General features: G+C 54.3%; 2 protein-coding genes across 2 annotated transcripts in view; one reads left to right on the top strand and one right to left on the bottom strand.

Annotated features, from left to right (window-relative positions):
* The window catches only part of wtip (WT1 interacting protein), a 36,460-nt gene extending 15,042 nt beyond the window's left edge, over positions 1 to 21,418 (bottom strand). Inside the window, exon 1 of the mRNA XM_052028429.1 lies at positions 19,574 to 21,418. Within this exon, the coding sequence (XP_051884389.1) occupies positions 19,574 to 21,011 (1,438 nt within the window). The 5' untranslated portion in view covers positions 21,012 to 21,418. The remainder of the gene's footprint in view (positions 1 to 19,573) is intronic.
* Positions 1 to 23,831, top strand: part of LOC127577454 (fatty acyl-CoA hydrolase precursor, medium chain-like) — a 459,511-nt gene that overhangs the window by 349,900 nt on the left and 85,780 nt on the right. The window lies entirely within an intron of this gene.

The raw sequence follows: 23,831 nt of genomic DNA, 5'->3' as shown, positions 1-23,831 counted from the left end.
GGGGGGTGGGGGGGGCGTGGTTCTATACAAATGCACACTGTCCCCTCTACCAGAGCAATGCAGGGAGATCCACGTGGTGCTTGGACTGACAGCAGACACAGGCACCAGGAGGAAGGCAAGGCTGAGTTGCATCTATTTGAATGTAGAGGAAGGTGAAGTGAGGACAGCCAGATGGGAACGTGAGTGACTGCTGTCACAGAGACAGTTCACAGGACGGGGCTGGCAACTCAACGATCCAGGGTAACGGGGGAGGTCACATCACAATGTTGATTACTGCGTTAATGAGGGAGGATAGCTTAAAGGCTCTTCGAATGCGGCCCTCCGGGAAGAGATGAGGAACAAAGAGAGGGTGATCCCTTTGCTGGGGGATCCTGCAGGCTACCTGACAGTCAGCGGGAGGTAGAGGAGCGGATTTGTAGACAGATCGGAGATGGAAGAGCAGTCGGGTTGTCGTAGTTGGGATTTCAACTTCCCCGAGGTGATTGGGATTGAAAGGCACAGAGAGGGGGGAGGTTTGTAAACTGTGCCCAGGAGAGCTTCTTGAGCCAATCCATGGATAGTCCAGCAGGCCGACAGGGTGGCGAAGGTGGCATACGGCATGCTTGCCTTCGTTGGTCAGGACAGTGCATACAAGAACTGAGATGTCATAATACAACTGTACAAGACATTGGCGAGGCTGAACCTGGAGCACCGCGTGCAGTTCCGGTCACCGCACTATAGGAAGGTTGTGATTAAGCTGGAGAGGGTGCAGAGAAGGTTCAGGAGGACATTGCTGGAACCGTGGTGCTTGTGTTACAAGAGACTGGATAGGCTGGGATTGTTTTCCCTGAGGAGGAGGCTTATAGAGGTTTATAAAATTATTAAGGGCATAGATAAGGTGGATGGTCACAGACTTTTCCCAGGGTTGGGGAGTCTAAAACTAGAGGGCACAGGTTTAAGGTGAGACAAGAAAGAATTAAAGGGGACCTCAGAGGTAAATGTTTCACACAGAGGGTGGTGGGTGTGTGGAACGAGCTGCCAGAGGAAGTGGCAGAGGCGGGTACAATCACAACGTTTAAAAGACACTTGGACAGGTCCATGGACAGGAAAGGTTTAGAGGGATATGGACCAAATGTGGGCAAATGGGATTAGCTCAGGTAGGCACCTTGGTCAGCATGGACAAGTAGGGCCGAAGGGCCTGTTTCTGTGCCGTATAACTCTGACTCTAGATGCGGCAGTACTGGAATCATCAAGTTGTATAGCACAGTCGCACCTACCTACAATGATCCCATTTACCTGCATTAGACCTACAGCCTTCTATGTATTGCCGATTCAAGCGTTGCCCAGATGCTTCTTAACTGCCGTGAGAATCCCTGCCCTGATCACCTCTCAGGCAGCACGTTCCAGATTCCAACCACCCTTGGATCCCCTCTAAACTGCTCACCCTAAACCCATGTCCTCTTGCATTTGACACCCCAACATGGGAAAATGATTCTCACCACCTACCCTATCCCACCCGTAACCTTATGGACATTTACCAGGTCACCCCTCAGTCTCCTCTGCTGTAGGGGAAAGAGCCCAGCCCATCCAACCTCTCCCAAGGTCCAGCCTCTCCTGGACCTAGCTTTAGGGAATGTAGCCAGACAAGTGTCTGTGGGGTGAACATTTTACAGGTAGTAACGGTAAAATGCAAGTCTCAAGGTAGTTCTGGATTGGAACAAGAATGGTCCGAAAATTAAGACCCTATCTATGTGGCATGCTTGCCTTCATTGGTCAGGGCATTGAGTACAAGTCATGTTGCAGCTGTATAAAATGTCGGTTAGGCTGCACTATTGTGTGCAGTTCTGGTTGCCCCATTACAGGAAGGATGTGGAGGCTTTGGAGAGGGTGCAGAACAGGTTTACCAGGATGCTGCCTGGATTAGAGAGATTTGGCTATAAAGAGTGGTTGGGCAAGCCTGGATTATTTTCTCTGGAGCACTGCAGACCTGATGGAAATTTATAAAATTATGAGAGGACCAGATAGTGTACATAATCAGGGTGGAAATGTCAAATACTACAGGACGTAGCTTTAAGGTGGGGGGGGGGGGGGGGGGGGGGAGTTTTAAAGAGATGCGCGGGTCATTTTTTAAAAAAAAAGCAGAGTGGTGGGTGCCTGGAACGCACTGCCAGGGCGGTGATGGAAGTGGACGCAATTCAGGCTGGCAGGTGAACAGGCTGGGAACGGAGGGACATGCATCACATGCAGGCAGATAGATTTAGTTTAAATTGACATCGTGGCACAGCCACTGTGGCCTGTTCCTGTGTTGTTCCACATACGTTCGATGTATTGAAGGGCCAATTTCAATATCATAAGACAGGACCTAGCAGCAGCAGACCAGGAGCAGCAGATGTAGGCTGGCCCAAGGAGCATTTAAATGTGAAGTAAAGAGAGTTCAGGGCTAATGTGTTCCTGTGAAGTGACAGGAAATGACAGCAAGTCCAGGGAACCCTGGATACCAGGGGATATCGACGCCACATAAAAAGTGTGAGGAACTGTAAATGGAGGAGGTCTTTCACAGGTATAGAAAGTGGAATGGGTACTTAGAAAAGAAAGCAGGAAGACCGATCGGGGACATGAAGTATCACTGGCAGGAAAATCCCAAAGCTTTTTATACATAATATAACAGCGGAGTGAGAGCGAACAGAGTGAGTTGGGCTTTGGCTTAAAGAGGTGAGGCAGGTGAGTAGATGGTAAGTAAAGGTACGGTTTACCTTTTATCTGTTATAAATTTTTAAGTAGGAAAAAACTAGGTGGGGGGGGGGAAGAGAGAGAGGAAAAGAATTAGTTCAGCTGGAGGACATGGTGGTGTGCTGCAGCTGCTTGATGTGGGAGCTCATGGACCTTGCTGTGGTCCACAATGGCCGCATCTGCAGTAAGTGCTTGAGGCTGGAGGAACTTCGGCTCAAAATTGATGAACTGGAGTTGCAGCTTCAAACACTGCGGAGCATCAGGAGGGGGAGAGTTATGTAGATACTGTACATCAGGAGAAGGTCACCCCCCTGAGAGCAGGTACTACTGGAGTCCAGGAAGTAGATAGAAGGGTCACTGTCAGGGGAGAGAAAAGGAAAAAGAAAACGAACAGGCAGATAGAGCAGAGGAGCCCGGAGGCTGTTCCCCTCAGTAACAGGTTTTCCGCTTTGGAAGCTGTTGAGGGAGATGACCTGCCGGGGCCTAGCAGCAGTAGCCAGGTCTCTGGCACTGGGACCGGTCCTGCTGCTCAGAAGGGAAGGGAGAAGAGGAAGGCAGTAATGATAGGGGACTCGATAGTCAGGGAAACAGATAGGAGGTTCTGTGGCAGTGAGCATGAATCCCGGATGGTATGTTGCCTCCCAGGTGCCAGGGTCCGGGATGTCTCTGATCGGGTCCACAGGATTCTAGAGCAGGAGGGAGAACAGCCAGAAGTCGTGGTTCATGTTGGTACCAACGACATAGGTAGGAAGAGGGATGAGGTCCTGAAAAGTGAGTTTAGCGAGCAAGGCAGAAGGCTGAAGAACAGGACCTCGAGGTAGTGATCTCGTTATTGCTGCCAGTGCCACGTGATAGTGAAGGTAGGAATAGGAGGAGATGGCAAATAAATGCGTGGCTGAGAAGTTGGTGCAGGAGGGAGGGTTTTAGATTTTTGGATCATTGGGATCTCTTCAGGGGAAGGTGGGACCTGTACAGAGAGGACGGGTTACACCCAAACCTGAGGGGGGCCAATATCCTTGCAGCCAGGTTTGCTAGGGTGGTTCAGGAGGGTTTAAACTAGATTGCGAGGGGGAAGGGAACCGGAGGAATAGGTCAGAGGAAGAAGGCGATGGGGAAAAGTCAGATCTGACAGGTAGAGAGGCTTTGAGGAAGGTGAAGCAGAGTACAGGCTATAAAAGTAGTAAGGTGGATGGGCTAAAGTGCATTTACTTAAATGCAAGAAGCATCAGGAATAAGGGAGATGAACTGAGGGCTTGGATAAGTACATGGGACTATGATATTGTGGCTATCACAGAGACATGGCTGACATCGGGGCAGGAACAGATATTGAATATTCCTGGTTTTCAGTGTTTTAAAAGGGATGGGGGGGGGTGGAGGCAGAAGAGGAGGAGGGGTGGCGATACTGGTCAGGGACACTTACAGCTGCAGAAAGAGTGGATAATGTAGAAGGATCCTCTCTAGAGTCAATATGGGTGGAAGTTAGGAACAAGAAAGGAGCAGTTACTCGACTGGGAGTATTCTATAGGCCCCCCAGTAGCAGTAGGGATACTGAGGAGCAGATTGGGAGGCAGATTTTGGAAAGATGCAAAAATAACAGGGTTATTATAGTGGGAGACTTCAACTTCCCAAATATTGATTGGCACCTGCTTAGTGCCAAAGGTTTAGACAGGGTGCAGTTTGTTAAGTGTGTCCAGAATGGATTCCTCTCACAGTATGTTGACAGGCCGACTAGAGGGGATGTTACATTAGATCTAGTTTTAGGTAATGAACCGGGACAGGTGACAGATCTATCGGTGGGTGAGCATTTGGGGGACAGTGACCACTGCTGGACAGGGATAGGAGCAAAGAGGACGGGAAGATATTTAATTGGGGAAAGGCAAATTATGAGGCTATAAGGCCAGAACTTGAGAGTGTAAATTGGGATGACATTTTTGAAGGGAAGTGTACGATAGAGATGTGGTCGATGTTCAGGGATCTCTTGTAGGATGTTAGGGATAAATTAGTCCCGGTGAGGCAGAGAAGGAATGGCAGGGTGAAGGAACCGTGGGTGACAAGAGAGGTGGAACGACTAGTTAGGAAGAAGAAGGCAGCATAGATAAGGTGTAAGCAGCAAGGATCAGACAGGGCTCGTGAGGAATATAGAGTAGCAAGGAGGGAACTTAAGCAACAGCTGAGGAGAGCGAGAAGGGGACATGAAAAGGCTTTGGCAAGTAGGGTTAAGGAGAATCCCAAGGTTTTTTTCTCGTATGTGAGGAGCAGAAGGATGGCTAGAGTAAAGGTGGGTCCAATTAAAGACAAAGGTGGGAAGCTGTGGAAGTGGGTGAGGTTCTCAATGAACACTTCTCTTCAGTATTCACCAAGGAGAGGGGTCTTGATGACGCTGAGAACAGTGTTGGTAAGGGTAATGTTCTAGAACATGTAGATATCAAGAGAGAGGATGTGTTGGAGCTGTTAGAAAATGTTAGGACAGATAAGTCCCCAGGGCCTGAGAGAATATTCCCCAGGCTGCTTTGTTAGGCTAGAGGGGAGATTGCTGAACTGTTGGCTAGGATCTGAGTCCTCGTTGTCCACGGGGATGGTACCGGAGGATTGGAGGGTGGCGAATGTTGTCCCCTTGTTCAAAAAAGGTAGTAGGGATAGTCCAGGGAATTACAGATCAGTGAGCCTAACGTCTGTGGTGGGTAAGCTGTTAGAAAAGATTCTAAGAGATAGGATCTATGATCATTTAGAGAATCATGGACTGATTAGGGACAGCCAGCATGTATTTGTGAAGGGAAGATCTTGCCTCACTAGCCTGATAGGGTTCTTTGAGGAGGTGACCAAAAAGATTGATGAGGGTAGTGCAGTAGATGTGGTCTACATGGATTTTAGTAAGGCGTTTGACAAGGTTCCGCATGGTAGGCTTCTTCAGGCCAAGGGATCCAGCGAGGCTTGGCTGTGTGGATTCAGAATTGGCTTTCCTGTAGAAAGCAGAGGGTTGTGGTGGAGAGAGTGCATTCGGATTGGAGGGCTGTGACTAGTGGTGTCCCGCAGGGATCGGTTCTGGGACCTCTACTTTTTGTGATATTTATTAATGACTTAGATGAGGGGGTGGAAGGCTGGGTTAGTAAGTTTGCAGATGACACTAAGATCGGTGGTGTTGTGGACAGTGTGGAGGGCTGTCAGAACTTACAGAGGGATATTGATAGGATGCAGAGCTGGGCTGACAAGTGGCAGATGGAGTTCAATCCGGAGAAGTGTGAGGTGGTACACTTTAGAAGGACAAACTCCAAGGCGGAGTACAAAGTTAATGGCAGGATTCTGGGCAGTGTAGAGGAGCAGAGGGATCTGGGGGTTCATATCCACAGATCACTGAAAGTTGCCACACAGGTGGATAGGGTAGTTAAGAAAGCTTATGGGATGTTAGCTTTCATATGTCGTGGGATCGAGTTTAAGAGCCACGAAGTGATGATGCAGCTTTACAAAACTCTGGTTAGACCACACTTAGAGTACTGTGTTCAGTTCTGGTCGCCGCATTATAGGAAGGATGTGGAGGCGTTGGAGAGGGTGCAGAGGAGATTTACCAGGATGCTGCCTGGATTAGAGAGTATGGATTATGAGGAGAGACTAAGGGAGCTAGGGCTGTTCTTATTGGAGAGAAGGAGGATGAGGGGAGACATGATAGAGGTGTACAAAATATTAAGAGGAATAGATAGAATGGACAGCCAGTGCTCAATACAAGAGGGCATGGCTTTAAGGTAATGGGCGGGAAGTTCAAGGGAGATATCAGAGGGAGGTTTTTCACCCAGAGAGTGGTTGGTGCATGGAATGCGCTGCCTGGGGTGGTGGTGGAGGCAGATACATTGGTCAAGTTTAAGAAATTGTTAGAAAAGCATATGGAGGAATTTAAGGTAGAGGGATATGTGGGAGGAAGGGGTTAAATAGTCTTAGGAGTGGTTTGAAGGTCGGCACAACATGGTGGGCCGAAGGGCCTGTATTGTTCTATGGTTCTATAATAGGGGCAAGAGGGAAACCTGAGAGAGAGTAGGGTCCGTTTGGGACCAAAATGGCAATGCGCCTGGAGTCAGAGGTGAGGCCTCAAATGAACAGAAGTGTTTAAATTATGAGAGTCACAAGTCAGAGTGTTTATCCCAGGGTGGAAATGTAGAGGACAGAGGTTTAAGGTGAGAGGCGAAGTTTAAAGGAGATTAACATGGCAAATGTTTTTTTTATAAATACACCCAAGAGTGGTGGGTGCCTGAAACACGCTGCCAGGGGAGGTGGTGGAGGCAGACACAATAGCAATGTTGTAGAGGCAGTTAGACAGACACAGTCACAGTAGGGGGCAGGCACGGCAGTGTAGTGGTTAGCGTAATGCTTTACAGCGCCAGCGACCCGGGTTCAATTCTGGCCGCCGTCTGTAAGGAGTTTGTACGTTCTCCCCGTGTCTGCGTGGGTTTCCTGCGGGTGCTCCGGTTTCCTCCCACATTCCAAAGACGTACGAGTTAGGAAGTTGTGGGCATGCTATGTTGGCACCGGAAGCGTGGCGACACTTGCGGGCTGCCCCCAGAACACTCTACGCAAAAGATGCATTTCACTGTGTGTTTCAATGTACATGTGACTAATGAAGAAATCTTGTCTTACATGAACAGGCAGGGAGTGGAGGGAGATGGACCATGTGCAGGCAGATGGGATTAGTTAGACTGGCATCATGGTCAGTACAGACATGGTGGGCTGAAGGGCCTGTTCCTGTGCTGTACTGTGTTCTAACACTTCTCATTCACTAAGGACAGTGTGGTTGGAGAGGTCAGGGACGGGCCTGTGCATTCTCCTGTGCCAGTGAAATTCCAGACTGTCATCAAACAGGAGACATTAAACCTTAACAGACTTAAGGGTAGAAAAATCGCCAGGGCTTGACGATCCGTATCCCTGCTATGACGGAAGGCGTGGGAGGAGACTGCTGGGGCTCTGACAGAGATTTGCAAACGGAGACACAAGAGGCTGCAGGTGCTGGAGTCTGGGACAGAAGACAATCTGCTGGAGGAACTCAGTGGTCGAGCAGCATCTGAGGGGGAGAGGGATGGTCGATGTTTTGGATCCAGACCCTGCAAATTGACTGAGTGTAGAGGGAAGGTAGTTGGTATATGGAGGTGAGGGTAAGGTTGTGTGTGTGAGGGTCTGTGAGCAAGTGAGAGATCTCCTCCCCTCCCCTGCAACTGAAGATACATCTGATTCCCAATTTTCCCAGTTCTGGTGACGGGTTGTAACGATGACTGTTTATCCAGCGAATATTGAAAGGCCTGGATAGAGTGGACGTGGAGAGGACATTCCCACCAGTGGGAGAGTCCAGGACCAGAAGGCATGGCTTCAGAATAAAGGGACGTCCCTTTAGAACTGAGATGAGGAGGAATTTCTTCAGCCAGAGGACAGTGAATCTGTGGAATTCATTGCTACAGACAACTGTGGAGGCCAAGACATTGGGTGTATTTGAAGTGATGGTGAGGGTGTCAAAGGTTACGGGGAGAAGGCAGGAGAATGGGGTTGAGAGGGGAAAAATAAATCAGCCATGATCGAATGGCAGAGCAGACTCGATGGGCTGAATGGCCTGTGTCTTATGGTCTCCATGGATGCTGCCTGACGTGCTGAGTTTACTCCAGCCACCACTGTGGGGACAAGCGGGACCGTGCGACCCGCATTAACTGCGGTGCATTGGCCGTGCCCCCTGAATGGACGGACCCGTTCCGGGGGCTGACTCACACCCTGCAGCCGAGCCGAAGGACAGTCAACGTCCAGCAGAGGTGCAGTGTGCACAGAACGTGGTTAACACTTTGTTTGCCAGCACCAATTCCTGTCATAGAGTCACAGAGCAATACAGCACGGATACAGGGCCTTCGGCCCAACCAGTCCATGGCGACCACAGTGCCCACCCAGCCAGTCCCAATTTCCTGCGTTCAGCCCATATCCCTCCAAGCCCCACCCCTCCATGTACCCATCCAAGTGCTTCTTAAATGATACTGTTGTACCTGCCTCACCCACTTCCTCTGACAGCTCGTTCCATACACTCACCACACTCTGCGTGGAAAAAGTTGCCCCTCAGGTCCCTTTTAAATCTTTGCCCTCTCACCCTAAACCTACACCCCCTAGTTTTGGATTCCCCTACTCTGGGGAAAAGACTGTTACCGTCCACCTTATCTCTGCCTCCCATAACTTTAAATATTTTTTTATATATATAAGGTCACCCCTCATTCTCCTATGCTCCAATGAATAAATACCTTGCCTGGCCAACCTCTCTCCCTTGAGTCCTGGCAACATCCTCGTAAATCTCCTCTGCACTCTTTCCAGTTTATCCACGTCTTTCCTATAACAGGGCGACCAAACTGTCCACAGTGCTCCAAGTGCAGCCTCACCAACGACTTGTACAACTGCGACATAATGTCCCAACTCCTGTACTCAGTGCCCTGAGTGATGAAGGCCAGCGTGTTAAACAGCTTTTACATCACCCCGTCTATCTGTGATGCTGCTTTCAACAAACTATGCACTTGTACTCCTAGGTCCCTCTGTTCTATTACACTCCCTGGCTCCCTGCCATGCACAGTACAAGTTCTACGCTGGTTTGACTTTCCAAAATGCATCAACACACACTTACCTGCATTGAAATCCATTTGCCACTCCTCGGCCCACTTCCCCAGCTGATCAAGATCCCCCTGTAATCTACGATAACCTTCTTCACTGTCAACACCTCCTAATTTCGTGTCATCCGCAAACTTACTGATCAAGCCTTGTGCATTCCCATCCAAATCATTTCTCTAAATAACGAATAACAAGGGTCCCAACACCGACCCCTGCAGCACACCACTGGTCACTGGCCTCCATTCTGAGAAACAACCTTCAGCCACCACCCTCTGCTTCTACCTCTGAGCCAATTTTGAATCCACTGAACTCGCTCTCCCTGGATTCCATGGGACCCAACCTTCCAGACCAGCCTGCCATGTAGGACCTTGTTGAAGGCCTTGCTAAAGTCCAAATAGACAACATCCGCTGCCCTCCCCTCATCTAGGTTTTTGGTTACCTCTTCAAAAACCTCCAAAATGTTCGTCAAGCACGACTTTCCACACACAAAGCCATGCCAACTCCTCCTGATCAGACTCTGTTCATCTAAATGCTGGTAGATCCTGTCCCTCAGAATTCCCTCCAGTAGCTTCCCCACCACTGACATCAGGCTGACCGGCCTGTAGTTCCCTGGTTAGTCCTTGCTACCCTTCCTAAAAAACAGAACATCAGCTACCTTCCAGTCTTCAGGAACTTCACCAGTGACTAATGATGAAGCAAAAATCTCCGCAAGGGTCTCCACAACTTCTCCAGCCTCCCACAAGGTCCTAGGATGCACTCAGTCAGGCCCTGGGGATTTATCCACCTTAATGCACTGTAAGGCTGCAAATACCTCCTCCTTGGTAATACGAATGTTCTCCAAAACATCACCACTGGTTTCCCTTATCTCTTGAGCAACCATGATTTTCTCCTCAGTAAACAGAGGAGAAATATCGGTTAAATCCCACCCTGGGTGGGGTTTATCCTGTGTCTCCTGGAACCTGGACAAGACACTTGTCCATCCAGGAAGACAAAGTGCCCCCAGTTCGGAAGCTGTGACGGGCTCCACAACCCTCTGTGGAAGAGAATCCCAACCTCTGACTGAAGAAATTTCACCTCCTCTCGGTCGTGCCTTACCCAATATCCCGAGACTGTGATCCCAGGTGGTAGATCCACCCCAGCTGAGGGAAATGCCTTCCCCACATCCAGTCTGTCAACCCTGCTCAGAACTTTCACCAACCCCCCATCATCCTTCTAACCTTCAGTGGAAACAAACCCAGTCGACCCAACCTCCCACGAGACAGTTCCACCACTACAGGACCCAGTGCAGTCAACCTTCAGTACACACACTCTGGGCCAAGTACATCCTTGCTTAGGTAAGGAGACAAAAACTAACACAATGCTCCCGGTGCGGCCCTACCGAGGCACTCATTGTGGCAGGACATCCTTGCTCCTGTACCCAAAGCTTCTTTCAGTGAAGGCCACCGCACCATTCACCACGTTAATCGCTTGCATTTGACAGGTTATTTGTACACCGTCAAATGACCTGGGTACATTTGTCTGGTGTACAAATATACCCAGGTCTCTTGGCACCAACATTTTTTTAAAAAAAATCTCTACTTAAATACAGTCTTTGTTTATCTTGCTGGTGGATAACTTCACATTGACCCACCTTGTACTGGACCCACCAGGTATTTGCTCACACACAACTCGTACCAAATCACCTCGAAGCCCCCTTCCAGCCGGCTCACGGCTCACCGTCCCACCCAGCTTCACATCGTCAGCAAACTTAGAAACATTACATTCTCTTCCCTCATCCAAATCACTGAGATGCACCATGAATAGCTGGGCCCAGGCACCATCCCTGCGGTATCCCAAAGGTTACAGGCACAGAGCATCAGATAAGCAGCATTCACAAGAAAAACAAAATAAATTATACACTTTTTTTTACAAGACACAATTAGAACACAAGAAGTCTATTTTAGTGCATAGTGATCATAGTGTTGCTATACTGAGGTTTTGTCAGCTGGTTCAAGAACTGAATGGTTGAAGGGAAGTAGCTGTTCCTGAGCCTGGTGGTGTGGGACTTCAGCCACTGCAACAGAGCCCCATTTATTCCTTCCTTTTCCAATCTGGCAGCCAACTTTCAATCCATGACCATGTATTACTCCAACCTCGCATGCTTTCACCAGATAAAGCCTGGTGTACAAACTGAAAATCTAAATACAAACACATGCACTGGCTCATCCTTATCTACCAACCAATCCTAACAAAAAACTCCAGGAAGTTTGTTAATCACAATTTCTCGTTCAACTTCGCCAACTTTGGTTCTGTTAATATTTTATTTATAGTCTTTTTATAGCAGACGCAGCATTTCCCTGACCCTCGACTAGGGTTGGAGTGTGTGGTGAAGTGAGCCTTCTGAACATAATCCACCTACACAGTTCCCATTTGCACCCCCTTCTGCCTCAGGGTCACTGATTCAATCGGTGACGAGACATTGAAGGGTTCCTCAAGTACAGCCTGCTGTCCAGGAAACTGGTGCACCAATTCTCACCCACAGGGTCGGGCGAGGGGTAAACTGGGGCAGGTTTCCCTCTCCATGACCCCCCTACAGAGAAGGGTGAACACAGCTCAGTCCATCACACAAACCAGCCTCCCCTCCATGGACTCTGTCTACATTTCCCACTGCCTCGGGAAAGCAGCCAGCATAATCAAAGAGCCCACCCACCCCAGACGTTCTCTCTTCTCCCCCCTCCCATTGGGCAGAAGATACAAAAGCCTGAAAGCACGTACCACCAGGCTCAAGGACAGCTTCTATCCTGCTGTTATCAGACTCTTGAACAGACCTCTCATACAGCAAGAGATAAACTCTTGATCTCCTGATCAACCTTGCTGTGGCCCTTGCACTTTGTCTACCCGCACTGCGCTCTCTCTGTAACTGTAACACTAGATTGTGCATTGTTTTCTTTTTATGACCTCTATGGCATGATCTGTCTGGATGGGGCACACAAACAAAGTTTGTCCACAGTACCTCAGTACACGACTGTAGTAAGTCCATTACACTACAGCTGGTGATGGGGACAGTCAGACCACCACCCCCACAGAGGTCTGGCCGGGTGTTGGAGGAACAGCTCCCTTGCACAGTGGGAAGTGACATCAGGCAAACCCTGGCCTGACTGTGAATAACCCAATTCCAGGCTCCCGCCAAGGAGAGGACAAGTCAGTGTGTCCTCGCTGGGGAAGGTCCATTTCACCCGCACCCTGCCCAGCCCTGCACTGTCCAAAGTGGAGAACCCTCTGGGTGCCAGTTAATTTTTTTGCGCGGCAAGGTGTTGTGATCGAGGACGGGCTGCCTCAAGGGTGGGGTGAAGCAGATCCAGTGGGAGCTGGAGAAATGCTTGATGGGGAGAGCAATCATCCATCTTCACTGCTGACACTTCAGGAAGGGACTTGGCACTGATAAGCCAGTCCCAGACCAAGCCCCAGAGCACCGAGGGTTAATGGGGGAACCCCAAAACCACATGTCCCCCTCTACCAATGTCAGGTGTTGATCTGACCGAGATCTCCCCCATCCAGGGAGGTTTACCCCCATACCTGCTGCACTAACAGCAACAGGAGAGTTGTGGAGGAACCACAGGATATGGGAACAACATGCTCACAACCCTTAAGCAGCACCTGCTCAAGTCCCTAAATCACCAAGGCAGAGGCAGCAATGGGCCAAGGGCTGGTGTGGAATTGGTATTGGTTTATTATTGTCACATGTACTGAGGTACAGTGAAAAACTTGTCTTGCACACCGTTCATACTGAGCAATTCATTCCACAGTGCATTGAGGCAGTACAAGGTAAAAACAATAACAGAATGCGGAATAAAGTGTCTTAGTTACAGAGAAAGTGCAGTGCAGGTAGACAATAAGGTGCAAGGCCATAACGAGGTAGATTGTGAGGTCAAGAGTCCATCTTATCTTACTAGGGGACCATCTTATAACAGCGGGATGGAAGCTGTCCTTGAGACTGGTGGTACGTGCTTTCAGGCTTTTGTATCTCCTGCCCAATGGGAGGGGGGAGAAGAGAGAATGTCCGGGGTGGGTGGGGTTTTTGATTATGTTGGCTGCTTTACTGAGGCAGTAAGAAGTGCAGACAGAGTTCTTGGAGGGGAGGCTGGTTTCCGTGATGTGCTGGGCTGTGTCCACAACTCCCTACGGTTTAATGGGATTAGTGTAAACAGGTACTTGTGGTTGGCATGAAGCCGCTGGGCTGAAGGGCCTGTTTCTGTGCATACAACACCTGGGGCCACACCTCCTGCTGGGACATGCGGAGCACTCAGCAGCTGGGACCAGCTGACCGAGCAACCTCAGTGAGGATGAAGAGGGACCTGTCCCAACGTGGCACAACCACACAATTCATGAACACCAAGAACGTGACGGCACAGGAAGACCATTAAGCCCAACCACACGGTGCTGGCCCTGTGAAAGAGCGGCCCAGTCCGTCCATCTCCCCCAACTCTTTCCCACAGCTAGTTTGCCTCAAGGGTTTATCCAGTTCCCTTTCGAAAGCTCCTGAACTGTTCCAAAGCACATTCCAGGTCCTGGCTAACCCACAAATCCGCCTCTGGAATTTCACCTGTTGCCCCAGATCTGCATACCCTGGGTCTCCACAACTCAGACCACCCCCCCCCCACCTTCTCTGTTGCAAGGTTAGCAACCTTCCACATCACCCAGTTGTCAGCCCCCACCACACCAGCAAACCCTCCCCCCCCGCCCCCACCCCCCCCCCCAAACCCAGGAAGGATGCAGCATGAGAGACTCCCCCACACAACCAGCCAAAGGCAGGGCCCGGAGGAGGGGAGACCAGGGGCAGGGTCCCGACAGCCCTGGAGTTACAGGAAGGGTTTCATCGGGGGAACGTAGCCTGAAGCCTGGATCTGAGACCAAGCCGAAATAAACTGTGACTCAGGGCTGTGGGAATTTGTAGAAAAACAGAAACTCAGATTTTGCTTTCATTTCGTCAGCCTTGTCCAAGCCCTTTGCCGGGATTTCTCACGGACTGAAGCTCTCCCGTGGGATTGGGGTGGGAGAGTTTGCAGATCACACTTGCATTCCTTCCCACAGAGCACTTTGTTTTACAAAAAAAAATTCCCCCTCTCAGTCTGCACACAGACCACTGGGCTGACACCACTGCGATTCTTGGAGCAGCTCTTCTTCATCGTATACATTTAACAACCCTCCACCGGCCCCACAATTGGCACCACACAGGAGGACATTCAGCCCATCGAGTCTATACCAGCTCACAGAGCAGCCCCAATCCCCAACTAAGTTATCCTGTAACCTATTCTCCCCCACACTCCCATCAACTCCCCCTAGATTCTGCCACTCACCTACACAACAGGGGCGATGTACAGCGGCCAATTAACCCACCGACACACACGTCTTTGGGATGACAGAGCAAACTGGAGCACCCGGGGGAAACCCACACAGTCATAGGGAGAACATCCACACAGACAGCGCCCGAGGTCCGGATTGAACCCGGGTCTCTGGAGCCGCAAGGTAGTGGCTCCACCAGCGGTGCCAACATTAACAGGACATCGCGGATCAGGAGACCACCCAGCCCCTCGACACAACCACACAGCACATCTCGAACTTTGCTGCCCCACAACACTCTTCCCTAACCCAACATTGGGAAGCCAGGGAGGAGATCGCTGAGGCCCAGGCAGATTTTTGCATCTTCATTAGCCGTGGACAAGGTGCCAGAAGACTGCAAATTAGCCAAGTTTAATCTGAAAAAGCGTGGGGTAATGAATTTTGGGAGTTCAAATGCAAGGGGCAAATATACAGTAAATGGCAGGACCCTCAGGAGCACTGATGTACAGAGGGGATGCAAGTCCACAGCTCCTGGGAAGTGGCTGCACATGGAGATCGGATGGTAGCAGGACACGGCACATTTCCTTCATTGGTCAGGGTGCGGAGTATAAAAGTCAGGAAGTAACGTTGTAACTGCATAAATCTTTGGGTGGGTCACATTGGACTAACGTGTGCAGTTTGATCGCCACTTTAAAGGACGTGGAAGCTTTAGGGGTGCAGACATTGTGGGCCAAAGGGCCTGTTTCTGTCTGTACTGTTCTATGTTTATTTTTAAAACTTTATTTATACAGCACAGTAACAGACCCTTCTGGCCCAATGAGCCCGCGCCGCCCAATTACACCCATGTTAACCTACTAACCCATACTGAAACCGGAGCACCCGGAGGAAACCCATGCAGACACGGGAGAACGTACAAACTCTTTACAGATAGCGGCGGGAATTGAACCCCGATCACTGGTGCTGTAATAGCATTATGCTAACCGCTACACTACCGTGCCGTTCCTTGATTTAAGAAAGGCAGGAGGGATAAGCCAGGTAACTACAGGCTGGTGGGCATAACATCAGCGGCGGAGAAATCCCGAGGGACAGAAGAGGCGGGGCTGATCAGGGACGGTTAGCAGAAAGCCTGTCTCACTAATTTGACTGAGTTTTTTCTGAGGAGGTACCCAAGAAAATTGAAGAAGACAGGGCAGCAGACATTGTTAAGTGGACATTAACAAGGCATTTGACAAGGTCCCACATGATGTGCCCTCATCTTCTGGGTCAGCCTATGGGATCCAAGGTGAGGTGGCTACATTGGATCCAAAACTGGCTTGGTGACCGGAGGCAGAGTGTGTTGGTGAGGGATGCTTTTCTGATGGGAAGCCAGTGACCAGGGGTGTACTGCAGGGATCAGTGCTGGGGCCATTGGCTGTGACATATGTCAATGTGTTAGATGTGAATGTAGGAGGTTTGATTAGTAAGTTGGAGGACATGAAACTTGGTGGTGTGGTGGACAGCGAGGAAGGGTGTCTAAGGATACAGCAGGACATAGATCAGATGGAAAGTTAGCTGAAGCCTCAGCAGACAGAATGTAATCCCGACAAGTGTGAGGTGATGCATTTGGGAAGTCAGTTGGGGTAGAATATACAGTAAGTGGTAGGGGACCAAGGAATGTTAATGAACAGAGGGATCTTTGGGCTTGTCCACAGTTCCCTGAAAGTGGCTACACAGGTAGAGAGGGTGGTGAAGGCAGCACATGGCAATGCCTGCCTTCAGAGGTCGGGCGTAGAATATAAACGTTGGGACGTTATGTTACAACTTCACAAAACACTGGTTAGACCACGCTAGAGTACTGTGTGCAGTTCTGGTCACCACACTATAGGAAGGATGTGATTGCGTTGGAGAGAGTGCAGGGGAGGTTCACCAGGGTGTTGCCTAGGTTGGAGGACTTCAGTTATGGAGAGAGATTGGACAGGCTGGGCTTCCCTGAAGCAGAGGGGTGACCTGTAGAGGTGTGTAAGGTTGCGAGGCACAGGAAGGATGGATGGAGTCTTTTCAAATAGTCAGGGTTTCAAGAACAAGAGGACAGAGGTTTAAGGTGAGGAAGGAATGTTAGAGGGGCTCTGAGGGGCAAGTTTTCATATGGTGTGTTGATATCTGGAACTCTCTGCCAGAGGAGATGGTGAAGTCAGATACAATCATTACATCCGAGAGACATTTAGACGGACACGGGGATCAAGTATAGAAGGGAACGGACCTGGTGTGGCCAAATGGGGTAGGTGTGGATGGGCAAGAAGGTCAGCACAGATGTGGTGGGCCAAAGGGCCTGTTTCTATGCTCTGTGACCCCATGGTTCCTGCTCTGACCCAATCAGCGGCTCAGCAGGGGCACCAGATGTGGGCAGGTGATGCCACTTCCCAGGGCAGTCACCTGATCTCACCCAGTGTCAAGCAATAATGCAACCTACCTGAGCACAGGGTCAGGGAGGATCTGAGGATTGGTGGTACCCCACTGGTACAAGGCATCTTATCACAAAAGCAGCCCTCTGCTTCCCACCACCAAGGTAATTTTGGATCCAATTTGCCAATTTGCCCTAGATCCAATGGGCTCCAGCCTTTAGAACCAGCCTTCGGTGTGGGACCTTGTCAAAGGCCTCTCTGAAGTCCACCTGGACTGCGCCACCACAGCACCTTCAATACATCATGGATTTTCCAGAGGTAACAATCAAATTAGTCAGACAGGATCTCCCTGTAACAAAACTATGCTGATATCTTTGACGAGGCCCTGCCTTTCCAGGTGTAGATTAATGCTGTCCCTTAATTCTGCACCCCTCCCCCCCCAATCATTCCCCTACCACTGACGTTAGACTCACAGGCTTGGCTTATCCCTACTGCCCTTCTTGAGTAAAGGCACCACCTTCGCTGTCCTCCAGCATCTGGTACCTCACCTGTGGCCAGCGAAGATTTAAAACTCTCTGCCAGGCCCCAGCAATCTCCTCCCTTGCCTGGGATACATCTCATCAAATCCTGGGGATTTATCCACTTTTAAGCCCATGAAGACATCTGAAACCTCCTCCTTTTTAATGGAAAAATGGTCGAGAATTTTCCCAGACCCTCCCTCCCTGAATTCTCCAGCTGATGTCCCCTCCCTGGTGGCCACAGAAGAATCTATTGAAGACTTCACCCACACCTTCTGGATCACACTCTTCACAACATAAAATGCTTAGGGACTTTCCTCAACCTTGTCTGCTAGGCTCCTGTGTGACTGTACAACAATCTGCACTGGCAGAGTCTGATACCTGTCCGTACCCCAGGTGAACACCCGGTGTGGGCCGGATCTCCTGGACAGAGAGACTGGTGGGGGTATCTCAACCCCCACCCAGAGGACAGTCAGCACAGAGTACACACTCAAGTCCCTGGAGTTGGATCTTAAACTGAACCCACGGAGTCAGAGAGACAGGCCCTTCGGCCCACCAAGTCCGTGCCGACCATCAACCCCTCAGGTTGCAACCTCAAGTCCAACTGGGGGCGGGAGGTGGGAATCAAGAGTTTGGTGGGACAGTTCATCCATCAACCCACCACCCCCTTCCAACTGCTTCCACATTGGGGAGCAACGTCACGTCAGTACATGGAGGAGCCCGGACTGTGCACCTGCCCAGTGAGGTCCAGCCTCATCTGGGAGGCACAGCCCAGCGCTGAGGACCTGCACCTTCTCCGTCCTCTGGCACGTCGACCGGAGCAGGGATCCTCCCCAACTCTCTGCAATCCCTCCCCACATCCATCCCATCGGCTGCACCCCATCACATGGTGACCCTCCATTCACCGTCTCCACCGTGGCCAAACCCACCCACAGCAGTACCGCACCCCAGAGCTACACAGGCGACCAACACACGAGAGTGGGGCGGGGGAGGCATTCTGAGAGAAGTGCCCTTCGCCAACACAAAGCCACGTCAGGACCCACAAGTTCCAAATAAACATTGCATTAATTTTTAACTTCCCCATCCCCACACACAGATTCAGTGAGATCGAATTTTATTCCTTAGTCAGATTTTTGAGCATCTTTGTACAAATCCAGCCCAGCAAATTCACACACAATCAGTCCACACACAGCTATCAACGAAACGATGGAAAGTGAACATCAGAAAATCTGCAGGTACTGGCAATACAAAACCAACACCGATTTGTGAATTCTGTCAGGGCGAGTTTCGGACACTTGAATAGCTGTGAGGCGGGCGTCACTTGAACGGGACAGAACTCGTCTACACCAGGGCTGTACCCCAGTGTCATGTGGGGGTGTGCGCCACACCGGTACTGTACCCCGGTGTTATAGGGTGACATACCGCTGCCTACCGGTAGCATACCCCGGCGTTATACAGCGACAGACCCGTGCCCGCCGGTACCGAACCCCGGCGTTATACAGCGACAGACCCGTGCCCGCCGGTACCGAACCCCGGCGTTATACAGCGACAGACCCGTGCCCGCCGGTACCGCACCCCGGCGTTATACAGCGACAGACCCGTGCCCGCCGGTACCGAACCCCGGCGTTATACAGCGACAGACCCGTCCCCACCGGTGCCGCACCCCGGCGTTATACAGCGACAGACCCGTGCCCGCCGGTACCGCACCCCGGCGTTATACAGCGACAGACCCGTGCCCGCCGGTACCGCACCCCGGTGTTATGCAGCGACAGACCCGTCCCCACCGGTACCGCACCCCGGCGTTATACAGCGACAGACCCATCCCCACCGGTACCGCACCCCGGTGTGACACTGACCCACACCCTCCCCTCTGCTACCTGCGACTCTCGCTGCCGTCGCTGTGCCGCTCCCCCCGGGCACGGAGGGCCCGGCGCCGGCAGTGTAACCGCGCCCGGGGAGGGGGTGGGTGGTTCGGGGTCCCCACGGGTACGGGCGGCGGGACGGACCCAGGGCGCGGCCCCGGCCGGGCCACCTTACCGAAGTACTCCTTCTTGACGTGTAGCTCCAGCTCCTTCTCCAGCTCCCGGGTGAGCGCCTCCAGCCGCTTCTCGGCCTGGCTCGGCCCGCTGTCCCGGCCCGGCGTCACCTGGTACGGCAGCCGCACCTTGTGCGCCGCCGGCGGGCCCTTGCCCGGGCTGTAGCTGTACGGATGCAGGGTGCCGGCGGCCGCCTCCGAGGCCGGGCCGCCCGCCGCCTGCGGCCGCTGGTGACAGCACGGATCCCCGGGGCAGGCCGGCTGGCCCTCGGGCCCCGGGTAACCTTCCTCCGGGAGGCCGGCGCTCAGCAGCGACGAGCGGGGCGACGACGGCAGCTGGAGGTCGGGGTAGGCGGCGCTGATGGAGCCGCGGGAGCTGCGGGAGCTCTGGCTGGAGATGCTGCTGCGGGCACTCGGGCCCGGCCCGGGACCCTCGGCGTCGGCCGCCGCCAACCGGGAGTCGGAGTAGCTGGAGCGGGGGCTGACGTGCCGCTGGTCGTAGCCCATGCTGATGCCGCTGGTGCGGTTGCTGCTCGGCTTGCTGCCGCCGCTCTCGTTCAGGCTGGCCCGGGGGCTCGAGTGCTTGCTGGTGTCGCTCGCCGTGCTGGCGTAGCTGGAGCGGGAGCTCAGGCCGCCGCCGCCCTCGTACTGGATCAGGCTGGCCCGGGGACTCGAGTACTTGTCCTGCGCCGGGCCCGGGCCCCCCACCACCAGGCTGGAGCGGGGGCTGGGGTACAGGCTGGAGCGGGGGCTCGGGTGCTTGCCGTGCTCCTGGGTGGAGTTGGAGGAGGAGGAGGACGAGGCGAGGCTGGAGCGGGGGCTGGTGGCGCCGAGCCGCGGGTCCGGGGGCTGCCCGGCAGCCGATACATTGTTGCCGCGGGCGGCCGATACATTGTTGCTCCTGGCGGCCGATACATTGTTGCCTCTGCCGGCCGGAGCGCCGGGATACGCGGCGTAACCTCCCTGCCGACCGCACGCCTGGCCCGGCTCGTAAACCGTCCCGCCGCCGCTGTACCTGCGGCTCTCGGCGCTGTAACCGAAGGCTGCCGGAGCCCCGTGCCCCTTGAAGTAGCAGCTCACCGGGTCGGGCTCGCCGCCCGCCTGCTGCGGCTCCAGGCCGCCGCCGCGATTCCCGTTCGCTCCCCGGGGCGCTGCCGAGAGTTTGCAGAAAGTGCCCAGACTCCGGTCCTGGAGGTGGAGATCGGTCCCAGTCCCGTTCATCCTGCCCGCCGCCGCCGCCTCGGGGCCCTGCAGCTGCAGGACGTGGTGCTGGTGTCCCGGGATCATCTGCAGCAAGACGGCCCGCTTTGTCTCTTCCAGGCTGGGGCCGGCCAGCAGCTCCCTCCGTGCGCCGTACAGCCCATCGGTGGCCGCCTCGTACAGAGACAGATCCTGCAGAAAGCTCGTCTGCACGGACAGGTCGTCCTCGTACTTAGACATAATTTGTAGCGTCCATCAAATGCAACCGAGAGCAACTGCGGGCAAACTCCAAAAGTAGCGAAGCTGCGGTTTAAAACATAATCTTCCAAAAACTGCAAAGCACCATCCAGCCTCGCTTTGTTCTTTAAATGTATTATTTAATTATTTTATAAAACGTGCATCGACCGTCCATCTCTCTTCCTCTCCCACATGCTGCATTTTATTCTTTGCATTTGAATTTTACAAAAAACAAACATTTTTTCTCTCTCTCTCCTCCCCCTCAAAAAAAACCCCTTGAGTCAGTTTCAGAGCAGGGCCGCAGCACCGAGCGGAATGGCGCGCACGGCGGAGGCGAGTTGTTACTTTCAACCGAACGTGTAACAATCTGCAGAGAAAGGCAACAATATCCGGACGGCAGGGAGAGCCCCTCCCTCTCCGCTCCCTCCCTCTCCGCTCCGCTCCCTCCCCGCTGCCCCGAAAACGGAGCGGCTACCGGCCCCCTCTCCCTCCCCGCCCCACCCGTCGCCTTGTTGCCCCCCGGTCTGGGGGCGAGGAGGGGAGGGTGACTGGCTGGAAGGGGGTGGAGGGATCCCAGTGTCTCTCTCCCCCCACCCTCCCCTCCTCCGTGCACTCTTTGACCGACTCTGGAATGCGCGCAGTGTCATAGCCCAGGGGGTAGCGATGAGGCTGTCAGGAATGCGCTTAATTCCGAGGCCAAACAATATGAGCGAGAGTCCGGGCGGGAGGGGGGAGAGAGAGGGAGAGAGAGAGAGGGGGGGAGAGGGAGAGAGAGAGAGGGGGGGGGGGAGAGGGAGAGAGAGAGAGGGGGGGGAGAGGGAGAGAGAGAGGGGGGAGAGAGGGAGAGAGGGGCAGAGAGAGGGGGGGGAGAGAGGGAGAGGGGCAGAGAGAGGGGGGGAGAGGGAGAGAGGGGGGAGAGGGAGAGGGGGGGAGAGGGAGAGGGGGAGGAGAGAGGGAGAGGGGGGAGAGGGAGGAGAGAGGGAGAGGGGGAGAGAGGGAGGGGGGGAGGGGGGAGAGGGGGAGAGAGGGAGGGGGGGAGAGAGAGAGGGGGGGGAGAGAGGGAGAGGGGGGGGAGAGAGGGAAGGGAGGAGAGAGGGGGGAGAGAGAGGGAGAGGGGAGAGAGGGAGGGGGGAGAGGGGGAGAGGGGGGAGAGAGGGAGGGGGGGAGAGAGGGAGGGGGGAGAGGGGGAGAGAGGAGGGGGGGAGAGAGGAGAGGGGGGAGAGAGAGGGGGGAGGGAGAGAGAGGGGGGGAGAGAGAGGGGGGGAGGGAGAGAGAGGGGGGAGGGAGAGAGAGGGGGGGGGAGAGGGGGGGGAGAGAGAGAGGGGGGGAGAGAGAGAGGGGGGGAGAGAGAGAGGGGGGGAGAGAGAGGGGGGGAGAGAGAGGGGGGGGGAGAGAGAGGGGGGGGGAGAGAGAGGGGGGGGAGGGAGAGAGAGAGGGGGGGAGAGGGGGAGAGTGGGGGAGAGAGGGCGAGGGGGGGAGAGAGGGAGAGGGAGAGGGGGGGGGGGAGAGAGGGGGGGAGAGGGAGGGGGGGGGGAGGGGGGGGAGTGGGAGGGGGGGGAGAGAGGGGGAGAGAGGGGGGGGGAGAGAGGGAGGGGAGAGAGGGAGAGGGGGGGGAGAGAGGAGGGGGAGAGGGAGAGAGGGGGGAGAGGGAGAGGGGGGGAGAGGGGGAGGGAGAGGGGGAGGAGAGGGAGAGGGGGGGAGAGAGGGAGAGGGGGGGGAGAGAGGGAGAGGGGGGGAGAGAGGGAGAGGGAGAGGGGGGAGAGGGAGGAGAGAGGGGGGGAGAGAGGGAGGGGAGAGAGGGGGGAGAGAGGGAGGGGGGAGAGAGGGAGGGGGAGAGGGGGAGAGAGGGAGGGGGGGGAGAGAGGGAGAGGGGGGGAGAGAGGGAGGGAGAGAGGGAGAGGGGGGGAGAGAGGGGGGAGAGGGAGAGGGAGGGAGAGGGCGGGAGAGGGAGAGGGGGGGAGAGAGGGAGGGGGGAGAGAGAGGGAGGGGGGAGAGGGGGGAGAGGGAGAGGGAGAGGGGGGAGAGGGAGAGGGAGAGAGGGGGGAGAGGGAGAGAGGGGGGGAGGGGGGGAGAGAGGGGGGGGAGGGGGGGATGAGAGGGGGGAGAGGGGGGAGAGGGGGGGAGGGGGGGAGAGAGGGGGGAGGGAGGGGGGAGGAGAGAGGGAGGGAGGGGGGAGGGGAGAGGGAGGGGGGAGAGGGAGGGGGGAGGGGGAGGGGGGGGGGAGAGGGAGAGGGGGGGAGAGGGAAGGGGGAGGGAGGGGGGAGAGGGGAGGGAGGGGGGAGAGAGAGGGGGGGGAGAGAGAGGGAGGGGAGAGAGAGGAAGGGGGAGAGAGGGAGGGGGGGAGAGAGGGAGAGGGGGGGAGAGGGAGGAGAGAGGGAGAGGGAGGAGAGGGGGAGGGGGGGAGAGAGGGAGGGGGGTAGAGAGGGAGGGAGGGGGGAGAGGGGGAGAGAGGGGAGGGGGAGAGAGGGAGGGGGGGAGAGAGGGAGGGGGGGGGAGAGAGGGAGAGGGGGGGAGAGAGGGAGAGGGGGGGAGAGAGGGAGGGGAGAGAGGGAGGGGGGGAGAGAGGGGGGAGAGGGAGAGGGGGGAGAGGGAGAGGGCGGGAGAGGGAGAGGGGGGGAGAGAGGGAGGGGGGAGAGGGAGGGGGGGAGAGAGGGGGGGAGAGGGAGGGGGGGGAGAGAGGGGGGAGAGGGGGGGGAGGGGGAGAGAGGGGGGAGGGGGAGAGGGGGGAGGGAGGGAGGGGGGAGGAGAGAGGGAGGGGGGAGGGGAGAGGGAGGGGGGGGAGAGGGAGGGGGAAGGGAGGGAGGGGAGAGGGAGAGGGGGGGA

This window comes from Pristis pectinata, chromosome 13, assembly GCF_009764475.1.
Source record: "Pristis pectinata isolate sPriPec2 chromosome 13, sPriPec2.1.pri, whole genome shotgun sequence".
NCBI lineage: Eukaryota > Metazoa > Chordata > Chondrichthyes > Rhinopristiformes > Pristidae > Pristis > Pristis pectinata.
The sequence above is the reverse complement of the archived record's forward strand: the minus strand, read 5'-3'. Positions and strand labels throughout refer to the sequence as shown.